Here is a 12981-nt window from a genome sequence, read left to right on the forward strand (position 1 = left end):
ACCTCCCGAAACCTGTTCTCACCTACCCCGCAAAACTACAACTCCCGTCGGGCCTTTCGCCGCAGCGGCGCCCTCCCTCCCGCCCTCCCAGAAAGCCGCGCGGCGCCGCGCACTGCTATTGGCCGGATTTGAAAAGAACCCGCGGCCGCGCGCGTGACGCTGTTGCCGGTGAGCGGCCGTAGCTAGGTGAAGCCAGCAGGACGCGGAGCCGTCTTCACCTGGCGCGGGTCGGCACTTGAGCCCGTCCTGCGTGGCGTGGGCCCTCAGGTAAGGCTGTGCGGGTTGTGGGGCGGCCGGGCCTCTGCGTGAGAGGGGGAAAGAGGCGGCGGTGGCTGCCGGCTTCGTGGTGAGCTGCGCCGGAGCCTTTTCCCCCGCTTCTCCCTGATGGCACCGCGGCCGCTAGTGTCCCGGGGGGTGAGAAGCGGCGGCGGGGAGAGCTTTTCGGCACCGCTGTAGAAATCGCGGGCAAGGCCCGGCCGTGCGCGGCGTCCCGTCCGAGCGAGGAAGTGGTGCGAAGCCTGCGAGCGAAGGGCTGATGTTTGCTGGGGCGCCGCGGGCCCTGTGTGTGCTGCGATTGCGCCGCGCTGTGTGCGTGCCCCTCTGCATCCCCTCCCTCTAGTGTGTCCGCAGCCCTGCGCTCTGTGGTCGCGGTCAGCAGAGTTACAGTAACGTACCCTAGTGTGCAAGTTAGAGGCTACAGACAGGCAGCGTATACGCTTACACCGGGTTATCTAAGGTCACTGCAGTGTTGTATGGCACAACATGGGGACAGGTAGGCAGGCTGTATCTTCGGTTTTGCGTGCTGGCCGTGGTTGGGTCTTACTGGTCTGAATGCTGGGTGTGTACGAATGGTTCCAGCTTAATGCTTGTCTCTTGCTCCTCATGAAAAAAAGCACAGAATGAAAGTGTAATCTTGAAAAATAACACTTTAAGCTTATATTTAAAGCAATTAAACTGTCAGTTATCTAACAAATAAAGTTTCTAGCCAAGGCCTGATAAGAGTTTTGCGGTGTGACTTTGTGTAGCTGATGAATAAGGCTTCTAGATTGAGACAGCATGTTTCTTTCCAACAGCAGCGTATTCACGGGTCAGTGTTTGTTCAAGGTGTGATAGCACTCCAGGTTGGGGCTTGTTGTTTGGCTTTCAGTTTTGTTTTAGGGTTTGTTTTTTTTGTTTTCATACAATTGCTTGACAAAAATTAAAAGTGTAAATGGGAAAGAAAAATATTGCCCCTTAATTTCAGTATAACTTAATTTGACTTGGTGATGTTTAGTTTTGTGTGTTTGCCTTTTACAGGTGAGATAAGACTGAGCAGCAGCTCAGTTAAGTGTTTTGAGACTGAAGTGCAGACATATTTCAAGAACAAAGAAGTTAATTGCTTAATAACTAATGTTCTTGAGCAGAAGGCCTTCAAATGGGCCCTGGTCTGTCTAGTGTTCTAATGAACATTGAATGTTCTCCATTTGTATCTAGGGAGACAGTGTATATGTGCTGCATTAGCTTAGACAAGGGAATGTAGTATCAAAAGACCCTTGAATCATTGTCTCCAGAGTGGTAGAAGGTCATATGGTGGGTGGCTAATTACTAGAATGCTTGTTGCCGTAGTCTGTGAGTAATTGCCCAATAAGTTATTTTAAACTTAACCTGTAAAAAAAAAAAAAAACAAACCAAAAACTGCAAAGTCACATTTGTAATACCTCAGGAAAAAACAATAGGAAAGTGCAGACAAAATATATGATGATTTAAACAAAGTGCACTTTTCAAAGGTTATTTTGAAAGTTACCTATTATTAATACTGAATCAATCTACTTTCGTTTTTATAGCAAACTTTCACTGACTGGATTCTGAGATGCACAAAAAGTAAATGATTTGCTGATCTCTAAAATGACTGGAAAAAATACTTAAAAAGCAGTACTTTAACTTGTACTCTGGCATGAGTTCTACTAATTTTCAAGTGTCCTCATAATAGCTGAAAATATCTACTAGTCTTTAGAATGTTTATGAAATCTGTCTTGTATTAAGCTACATTATGTTACCTTTATGATACCAACTTTTTATCAGGTCCTGGAGCCATAACTACAGAGTTTGGTTTACTCTTGCAATGACCTTTTATTCTAAATGGACACTACAGTGGGATGAGGAGGTGGATGTAGAACAGTTTGTTGTGTGTCTTTTTTTTTTTTTTAACAAGTTGTTAAGTGGTTTTCATTGAAAGAAGAATGACTGTTCTTGTTTTGTCACAATGAAATCTAAACCCACCTGTAGATTCTCTCTGGCTGTTAGAAATATAGATGGAGTAGGCTGAAGTAAGCTTTCCTACTAAAAGAATTGCAGGTATTGGTCTCAAACTGACTTTTCTTCTAAGGAACTTCAGAACTTGTTTGTTATGTGATCAGAAAGCAACAAATAATTTTATTTCATCTTGCAGTATGGAACCAACTTTGGATACAGAGAAGTTTTTCAGACCGTCCTATGTTGGTAGCATTGAGCCGCCTCAAAGAACTGGACCTTATAATGTGGAAGATGTTAAAGTAGATCTCTCTTCTGAATTTTCTTTGGTTTCTTCACACTCAGACACAAGCCAGGTAAGAATGTTTTAATGCTTGTATTGTTTGGATTTTTTAAAATAAGATTAGTAATTTTATCAGTAAGAATAGCCAGAATTTTACAGAGAGGATGAAAAGCATCTTTAGTATGTCTTTAACTTGGAGAAAATACATGGGATTAAACTAATTTGTGTGGTGCTGTGTTGATGCTTTGTGTGCATCAGTCCTCTATGAATGAGTCTAATTGCCAGTTTAGGGTAGCTAAACAACTGAATGTTTTTGTGGGTTTAATTCTTGATGTCTAGTTGGCCTGAAGGCAGTGTGTGTGTGTGTATATGTGCTTCAAGATCATTAATGCTAAGTTATCACGTAGAACTTCTGCAGGGGCCTAAGTACTTGTGAAAACTGACATAGTGAGTTACTTCCTGTGTCATGAAATGAGTTAGTTCAAATTATCAAGTGAAAATAAAACTGCTATAACATGCTACATATCAAACAAATAATCTAGTCAAATTTCTAACTTTAATTTCAGAGAAGCAGTTTGGAATCTAAGGGACACATAGAAGTTTGCCTGCGTGTTAGGCCATTTACATCATTGGAAAGAGAAAATGGATCCCAGGTATGACATTACTTTAAAAATGCTTTTTTTTGGCTGTTTTTAATGTCAACTGAGCTTTCTATACTCTTTTCATGCCTGTGTTGCTTGTGCTTCCTTTTAATAGGACTGTGTTTCACTTGAAGACTCAACAAGCATCATACTGAAGCCACCCAAAACCTCTTTGGGTCAACTAAGTGAAAAAACTGCTGGACAGATGATACAGAAGTTCACTTTTTCACGAGTAAATGAATTGCCTTTAAGTTTTTAATATATTCCTGGAAAAATTTGTTGAACTTGTATTTTTTTGTTACCAAGCAAACTAGACTTTTAAACTGTCAGTAGTCTTTTAGATTATAAACACATAGAATTTAAAGATTCTTTAAACTTCTATAATGATTGCTTAAACAAAATAAATTTCTTTCTTGGTAATGCTCAGGTGTTTGGACCTGAAACAACTCAAGAAGAATTCTTTGAAGGTACCATGAAGCAACCAGTGCAAGATTTCTTAGATGGATATAATCGTCTTATTTTTACATATGGTGTTACAAATGCTGGGAAAACCTACACATTCCAAGGTATATATAGAAATGCATTATTCTTGAATTAACTTCTTTTAAGTGAGGATTACTTCTGGCACATATAAGACTTTGCTGTATTAAAACTCTAGGCCCTATATGTTGGATTCTCTTGGCTGTTTATTAATAGCCTTTGAAAGTTCTCATCCATAACAAACACGACTCAAGTGCCAACAGACAGTAGTTGTATTTCATTGTAAGGCTCTCATAACTTCAGCCAGATGTGTGTGACTTGTGTATTTCCTCTAATTATCGGGAATGTCAGGGAGGAGTGGGAGTTAGGAAAATACATTTTCTGTTTGTCAGGATGTGAAGACACTTGCATTTTTCTTATTGTGAAGGTCATATACATCTCATGTGCATTGTCTTCAAATAAGGAAATTGATCTTTATTGAATTGATGTTGTTGTCTAAGTGAACTTCTGTTAGGTGGGTTATAACTGAAGACTACTGCTAGTACCTTGAGTTATTGTTAATCTGGGGCAATAATGGGATGCTTCCTCTTCCAACAGTAAGTTGATAGATGAAAACAGAGTTCCTGAAATGTACAGTCCCCTGTGCTTGACTAGCTTGGAGTGTATTGTGTGTTTCTTCAATGATTTTTGATTCATGTGCTTTCCAATTCTGGAGACTTCTTCATGGTGTTATATTTTTTGTTTCAGCTATCAATTTTTTTTGGTAAGAATTGGCAGGGCTGAATGTCGCTTACTGCGTGCTGTGACTCTCCTGTTATTCCTGGTATTGCTCATATAGTCTTTCCACTTTAGCATTACATGGGAGCTGGCATTCAGTCAGTGGCAAAGGACTTAAGTGAAGGGTGAAGTGGTTTGCTTTGTGTTTTCTTTAGGACTGCTCACTTCATTGTTTGCCAATAACTGTTACTTTGCACATGTTAAGCTGAACTGCTAGAAACAAGAATTATTAGAGGAGGAGAAACAAACGTAATGCAACAGTACTTTAGCTTAGTATGCTATTTGGTTACTAGCTTGGTGTTTGAGTGCCAATGAGACTTGACATAGTTTCTAACTTAGGTGATGCAGCTCATGTTGTAACTGGTAAAAGCACATCTATCTCAGGAAGGCTGGAAGGTGATGCTGTTAGTGAGACAGTAGTTTCCCTTCCACGTTCCCCTCTTTGCTCTTCTGTGGTTTAGAAATCAAAGTTAAGGGAAACTCTTTTAAACTTGCATCAGATTTTAGAAAGGTCAAGTCTTTCTTTCTTCACTTGTTCATAGTAATAATTAAAGTCTTTCTGATGTCTGTTCTCAGGGACAGAAGATGATGTTGGTATTCTGCCAAGGACTATGGATATGGTGTTCAAAAGTATTGAAGGAAAGCTATACACAGCAATGGATTTCAAACCCCATCGGTGTAGAGACTATATAAAGTTGACTAAAGACCAAGTGAGAGAAGAAATTGCTATTAAAAATTCAATACTTCGCCTCACAAAAGAGGTAGAGGAGCACTTCTTTCTATACTGATGAATATATACATGTTTTCATAGCTCAATGTTACCCTGTTTATTCTTCAGTAGGAAGAGATTTATCTGTATTCCACCATGGATGTAGCTATTTACTATTAGTCAGCTACACATATGAGTAGTAAAGTGCGCAATAGAACTGATGAACACCGTTTGTAGATTTGTTTTGTGGCTGAATACTTGATAGCTTTTTTTTTTCCTGTAGCTTGGGACATCTGATTACTTATCCTCTGGGGTTACTGCTGCTTAATGAGGACTGAATGCTAACAGCCTATCTGCAGTGATAGTAATAAATCTGTTCCTTTAAACAATTTACTGTCATTCAGAATACTTGAAAGAAATCAATGATTTTGAGGCAAATCCTGAAAGGGAGCAAAACCTTTTTTAAACAGCAGAGCTGTAAAGCCAGCAGGCTTCTAATGATCTGAATTAAAACTGATACTTTGGATGTTGTGGGATGGAATATATCCGTTACCTTTTTATCCATGAATTAGTCCACTGAACTTCCCCATTGTGGAAGGCAGGTGGCAGCAAAATTCTTCAAAAGCACAGGCATATGTTAAATCTAGTTTTAGCTGTCTTTAAGGACATCAGAAAAACCTGTCATGGGTTTGATTACACATCCCCTCTAGTTTCTAAAACTGTAGCTATAAGAACAATGCTTCAGCCTATAAAACTGGTGGCAGATTTGCATCTACTTGGGTGGGTACTTTTGTATAAAGCTTAAACTTAAAGTTTTGATGACATCAGTAATTAACTATTTTAGTAATCACATTATGAAATCCCAGCATTATATGTAATACAGTCTCGACAAAAAAACTGGGGAGGGGGTGAGGCCAACACGCAAAAAACCTGAACTTGTTTTAAGTCTGTGTTACTTCTCTTAAGCATACTGGTTTTGATAGATCAATTGTACTTCTTTGCACTTCTGTGCCTAAAACCCAACCAAACAAAACTAAGACTGGTAATGAAGTGTGTGTGAACTCCTTAAGCTTCAGCTGTCAGGATTTGTTTTTCTTTAGCTGAGCTGCTTTTTCTTTTTTTAAATTCCTTTTCTTTTGATTACCTAGATTTCCTTTTGATTGTGAAAGGTTTCTACAGTCTATATCATGAAGCAATAAGCTGCTCACTTAAGAAATTCAGTGGAGTGTTCTAATTAACTCTTTCTGAGAGTTGATTTAGTAAGCTGTAAAAATTCATGCTCTTGAATTAGCAGAATAACAATTCAAGACACTCTAGGTTAAACAGGTTAAAAGTAAAGTGTAAACTGCAACTGGACTCCTGCATATCATCCTATTAAATCTGTTTCTGTGTGGGTTCCTACCCCTCCGTTTTTCTTTGTCTAGGTTATGGGGGTGGTTGTGTTTATTTTTTGTGGCTCGGCCAGGTGAAATGCTAGATACTGTGATCAGATCTGAGGTGTTAGGAATGAGTATCAAGGTAAGAATGATCCTTGCAATAGGAGTGCATGGGTGCATTGAACTAGACATGACATATGGCCAGAGTCTTTCTATTGGCATATTGCAACTACACTGTATTCTTATCTAGTATGATAATAGAGCTGTTACAGAAGTTACTGGTAGTGTACTGGTGTTGTGTTGTCAACAAGTATCTTTAAAGTGTCTGTTCTCTCTTGTAGGTAGACCATCAAAACAGCGGTAACAACAAAGCACCTGTTGATTCTAAGGGTATGTTTTATATGAAAGAGTTGAAACTACAGATGGCTAGGAAGCTTTCTCAAGCTCACTAACTTCTGGCCTATATTAATAATACAATAACTACTTGGAAATTTTACCCCTGTGAGTTAAATAACGAGCAAGTTATCTGAGAGGAAAACAGAGGGATAAAATGGTTAGAAGAATAACTGAGCAGGTATTAAATGAAATGAAACGATAGCAAAGAAAAGTAGTACTATTAGGGATACCACTGGGGCCCATAGCATGATGGGTGTGTAGCATACCTATAGGTAGTTACACAAACTTAATTCATTGCAGCGTTTAGAAAATAGCTAAATAAAAGGCTTGCTTTTAAAGTCAGAATGAAATGTACTTGTCAGTTTAGTTATGTATTCTAAACGATGTTGAAGAGACTTGAATAACCAAGCTATACATTTGATAGCATTTGCAAGTGCAAGAGGAAGTGGTAGAGTATGTGTCATTTGTGAGTACATAGAGTAAACATATGACTTCCAGATACTTAAGGGGAGGATGTAAACATATTTTTGTCTGGGGTAAGAATTATAATATTAATTTTCATTGATTTTTTTTTTTTAAATTAAATTGACTTAGTAGGCCTATATTGACTTGTAATATTTTGTATCTGGCAGATTTGGAAGAATTCTTAAAAGACTCGGAACAATCTAGTGCAACTGTGAAAAACTGCACAAAGTTTTCTGTCTGGGTTTCATTTTTTGAGATTTATAATGAATGTTTTTATGACTTACTGATTCCTTCATCAAATGATAAGAGAAGAAAAACACTACGCCTTGCTCAAGACATCAAGGGATATTCTTATGTAAAAGGTGATTAGAATACATTGCAAATTGCCAAACATATAATTTGAAATCAGTCTTCCTATAATGTTTCTAGGCTAGAAAACCCATAACTGCATTCACTGTGCTACTAGAAATGTCTACCTTCAGTATGAAAGGCAACAATCTACAAATATAGAAGTATCTTTCCCTTTAATAGCTCTTTCTCTTTATCTGTGATTGTAACCCTTTTAAAAGTTTGCATGTGCTCCATTGCCTTGGTATTTTTGTGAAATTAATGAATTTGGTTTAGATGTTTTCCATTTTCTGAAAAAAAGAAAGTCCTTAAGTGCAGTTATAATTGGCTCAGTAGGTGTCTCTTTTAGAATTTTCCATAGAGAAATAACTTGAGAGGATGTCAGAGTTCTTTCTACAAACTTTTACAGTGTTCTTTACAGATTTCACAGTATGATAGTTTAATGAAACCTGTGGTGTAATTTTGATTTGAGGTGGAGAGTTAACAGATCTCAAATTTAATAGTTCAACATTTGGCTTAGGCCATGGAAAAAGTAGAGTTTGAAACCTGGTTGATTTGATACAGGTTCTTTGGACAATCAAGCCACCAACTCTACATTAAAGGCTTTTTTGGTAGGTTTTTGGACAACTGCTTTTATCTTTCCTATGCCAAACTAGATTCAAAAAACTGAATTGGAAAGTACACTCAACTTCTTCAAAGACTAAAAAATGTTGGAAGTAGAAAAACATCTTTGAGCTATGCTTCAGCATAATGTTTTGGCTTTTTTTAATAAATCTTGGAAAAATCAGGGTGTTCCTGATCTTATTGAGAACTCCCAGATTTTCTTTCTTGTCAATAGCTGGTATTTTTGCTATTACATTTTTAATGACTTAGAGTTTAGTAGAGGCCATAATGTTTCTATTGTAAGTTCTACTAATAGGATTGTAGGTATTTAGTCTAGTACATACCTAGATGACATACGGTTGTTATATTACAGACAAAATTCTTCACTGAATTTTTTCAGTTGATGGCCCTGAAAAATATGCAGATAATTGCCCTTCCTTGTTCCCTTCCATCATAGGCTGAAACAGAGAACCTGTCAAGGTAGAATTCTGCTTTTATTAGTATGAACACAGGGCTTTCATACCAATATTAGACCGTGCCTTCTGGCTTTTCAGTGCTTAGGTGAAGATTGCTTGCTTAGTAAAATATTTGTATGTCTCAAGTAAATGTCTTATTCTTGGTATGCATGTTATCCCCATATCTCTTATTTCTCTTTGATAATGATATTTACAAGATTATCATGTTTGTTTTTTCCAAAGATCTGCAGTGGGTTCAGATATCTGATTCTCGAGAAGCTTTTAGACTTCTAAAACTGGGGCTGAAACATCTGAGTATTGGAAGCACGAAATTAAATGCTTGTTCCAGCAGAAGGTGAGAAACATTTTGAGGGACACTGAGTGTGTAGGACATGGTGTGTTGGAGGAAGGAGAAATTAAAATATGGCTCGTTGAAGCCCCTTCTCCATCCAAAAAGCCACAATGTCTAGATATTCAATGTCTAGATGTGACCCAATGCTTCTAAGCCAAAAGGATTCAATCTTTCAATAAGACCAACATGTACAAAAACTAATAGCATTTTATCAGCTACTCAAAGTGTTTAGCTTTATGCCATCTAAGTGTATGAGGAAAAAGCAAAATAATTGCTGCATAAGTACTCTATCAGATACAAACTTTTAGATATGTTGACAGATTCAACAGTGTTTTGAATGGATATTGTGGAGGCTAAAAATATTTTGAAGGTATTGGTCTACTTTACAATTTCTCTACTGATTTAAGCTTCTCCTTTTAGCCACAGTGTATTTACAGTTAAGATACTAAAAATTGAAGATTCAGGAGCACCACAAGTGACCCGAGTGAATGAGTAAGTTCATAGCGGAATCTCCCTCTGTGATGTTAACTGCTCTTCATGTTGGTGTACTGGTACTATATTATACACCCAGGGCTCCCTGGTAGAGCCTCAAGCATCTGTGCTGGTTTCTCTGCTTCCTACACTCATATGGTACTGGGCCCTTTACCTTAAGCCACCAGGTTGCAATACTGTTCTACATCTTGTCCCCTCTGTTCAGCATGAGGTTCTGCTAGCCTGCTGTACTACTGAAAGGAAGAGGATGGGGATGGTGGTGGGGAACTGGAAGTAAGTGGGGACACGGTTTGGAAGGAAGTGGTGTGAACTTGATCGAGGAAGCATCATTGAAAAGGATGGAGGGGTTCATGCAGATGAAGATCAAGGAATTCTTCCTCTAAGAAAAGTTACTTGCTTTTAAAAGTGAATGATCTGCCTATGTTCTAAGGTAAATAATTGAACTTTCCATAACTGCTTTCAGATTGTCGTTGTGTGATCTTGCTGGTTCGGAAAGATGTACTAAGACCCGCAATGAAGGTGACAGATTGAAAGAGAGTGGAAATATAAACACCTCTCTCCTGATTCTAGGCAAGTGTATTAAGGCACTCAAGAACTGTCATCAGTCAAAGTAAGTCCTTTTACAAATTTCAAACTGATTGTGTTATTGTTTAAAATATACACCACTAAGCTTTTTTGGTGTAAAGCTGCATAGGTTTGTCTATAGTATAAATTCTTGTTATCTACCAAAGTTATTTCAAACTTCCATTGTTTTGCTCTTTAAATCACTAAAATTCTAGCATCCTTTAAACATGCTATCATAGGTTTTAGCAATTAAATGTTTTTTTCTGAGCTTGGCTTATCAAACAACTTTTGGAATAAGCTTAAAACCCACTTTTCACTGGTGTCAGAGTCAAGTTTTCAGCATTTATTACCCCTTTGTGAACAAACTCCTTTTTCTTCTAATGTAACATTTTTCATCAGCAGCACACTTTCTTTGTGGTCATAATTGTGCACTGACAAAATTTGTCTTTTTCTAAATTTGGACATAGGTTTAATACTTTCTTCCTGATTTAGCTAACCAAATACAGACAAAAGAAAATCTCTTCACTATTTATGCGCTAGCTTGGAGATCTAAATAGAAGTAAAATAAGTCAAAAAGTTCTGTCAAAAAAATGCAATGTATAGTTATTACTGGATGTAACCATCCAGGTACTACTTTTTTCACAGGTTCTAATTTAAAGATCTATTTTTGTCCTCAGAGCTAAATGAATTCTCAGTCTGGTGATTGATATGCCTGGATGTGTTCTGCCAAATTCACCTACCCCATAGCACTGTTCCTGACAGCCTATTCAAAGGCTACCACACCTTAAGATCAAAGAGCTAGCTAGCAAGTGTTCCTGATTAACCCTACATTTTGTGAATTTACAGTCTGTCTTATCTTTCTGTTCCTTCCAGAGAGGAAGGATGCATTAAAACTAACAGCTGCATAGTGGGCTGTTCATGTATGCAGAATGTCTGGCTGAGAGAGTTGGGCTCATTCAGACTGCAGAAGAGAAGGCTCTGAGGAAACTTGATTACAGCTTACCAGTACTTAAAGGGGTCCTACAGGAAAGTGGGAGAGGGATTGTTAATCAGGGAGAGTACTGACAGGACAAGCTGAAAGAGGGTAGGTTTAGGTTAGATGTTAGGAAGAAGGTTATGAGGCACTGGCACAGGTTGCCCGGAGAAGTTGTGGGACCCCCATTCCTGGAAGTGTTGAAGGCCATGTTGGAATGGGGCTTTGGACAACCTGATCTAGTGAAGGCTGTCCCAACCGTCTGCCATGGGAAAGAAATAGATGGTCTTTGAGGTCCCTTCCAACTCAAACCAGTCTGTGATTCTAGGTCTTTTTCTGTTCCAAACAGCTTCTGATGTATAACAGCAGAACAAAAGTTCTGAAGCATGATCTTTTGAAGTGCTAACAGATGTCCCTTGAAAGTTGATTAGGAAGCAGCAACTTTTAGTCTTATTTATCAGTCCTGTAGCAAAACTACTTGTGAGCCATATATGTCTTCAAGCAGGAGTGCCATTATCTCATGTAGCACTATTCGTATAGCTGAACAGTTGTCATGTAATCCAAATGTTGGCAGCCTATTCAGTAGCAAGTGTATGTTTCATCATGTTTTAGGAATTACCAAAAAACTTCATATAAGAATCATTGCTAGCCATTAAATTCAACTGTTCACCTTCTGATTTAGAAAAAGCAAAACTGGTCTGGGATCAGGGAAAAGTTCTGATTAGTTGCTCTGTGTATTTGGTGTATAGTTGTGTTCTTGCATGGAGACTTGCTATTGTCTGCTCTCAGAGGCAGGATATTGGTTGAGAGAGATCTCTGAATACTGCATGCCTAGAACTTGATATGTCCTTTTCATCAATGTGCAAAGGAAGAGAGAGGTGGGGTATAGTTTGTGACCTACCCTAGGCTTAATGTTGAACATTAAATACTTAAACCTCTTGGTTTAAGTATTCTGATGAATTGTATTGCATTGCTATAGTCTGTCTGAGACTATGGCTAAAGCAGCAGTCACAACCACCTTGCAATCTCTTCAGAAACAGCTGTGTTTTAGTCCAAATAAATTTTAATTGATTTAAAGGCTACTATTTTTATAAACATTTTCTAAGTTTTCAGGCTACATAATTCTTACACTGACTAGGAATTATTGAACTTCTGATCATCTGTTCCTTTTTCTTTAAAGGTTGCAGCAGCACATACCCTTTCGGGAAAGTAAGTTAACTCATTTCCTTCAAGGATACTTCAGTGGAAAGGGGAAGGTCTACATGATAGTAAACATCAGCCGATGTGCTTCAACGTATGATGAAACACTCAATGTGCTCAAGTTCTCAGCCATTGCTCAAAAAGTAAGTATATTGTAGCTTATCTTGTTGATCAGTACATATGATTTGCATTTAAAGAGCATGTTCTCCCACTTCTAGGAGTATTGATTTAGTGATTTAGTTTTTCTCTCTCACAGTCATTTTCTGTTGTTCTTAGGCTTTATTTCCTTGTAAAGCTTTTGAAATGGCTTTGTTGGATTTTTTTTTTTCCTTTGGAGTGCAAGTGTGGGAGCATCTCCTACTAAAAATCCGTAATTCTTAAAATGCCCAGTCTAACAAGACACTTGCACTATTTGGAAGAAAGTCCTTGATCTAGGTAAATTTTTCTTCTGCACTCATAATATGCTCTCACTTAGGAGCAATTCTAGCTGGCCTTTGCTACTGTTATCTTGGAATATTACTCACCTGAAATACTGATAAAATAGGTTGAACACCAAAGTGTTTGAAAGGTTGTCTTTAAGTCCACAGAGACTTCAGTGGGAAGTAGAATAAGTAAACTAAGTGCAGTAATATAACTCT

The 12981-nt window shown here is 38.1% G+C and overlaps 1 protein-coding gene across 1 annotated transcript in view; it reads left to right on the forward strand.

Moving 5' to 3' along the window:
* Positions 1-2429: 2429 nt before the first annotated feature.
* Positions 2430-12981, forward strand: part of KIF20B (kinesin family member 20B) — a gene marked incomplete at its 5' end in the record, with an annotated part of 34612 nt that continues 24060 nt past the window's right edge. Inside the window, 11 exons of the mRNA XM_084264931.1 lie at positions 2430-2585; positions 3079-3165; positions 3269-3385; positions 3581-3719; positions 4987-5171; positions 6837-6885; positions 7524-7718; positions 9006-9117; positions 9535-9606; positions 10070-10216; positions 12324-12486. Of these exons, the coding sequence (XP_084121057.1) occupies positions 2430-2585; positions 3079-3165; positions 3269-3385; positions 3581-3719; positions 4987-5171; positions 6837-6885; positions 7524-7718; positions 9006-9117; positions 9535-9606; positions 10070-10216; positions 12324-12486 (1422 nt within the window). The remainder of the gene's footprint in view (positions 2586-3078; positions 3166-3268; positions 3386-3580; positions 3720-4986; positions 5172-6836; positions 6886-7523; positions 7719-9005; positions 9118-9534; positions 9607-10069; positions 10217-12323; positions 12487-12981) is intronic.

The sequence above is a fragment of the Gallinula chloropus genome (assembly GCF_964237585.1).
Source record: "Gallinula chloropus genome assembly, chromosome: 5".
NCBI lineage: Eukaryota > Metazoa > Chordata > Aves > Gruiformes > Rallidae > Gallinula > Gallinula chloropus.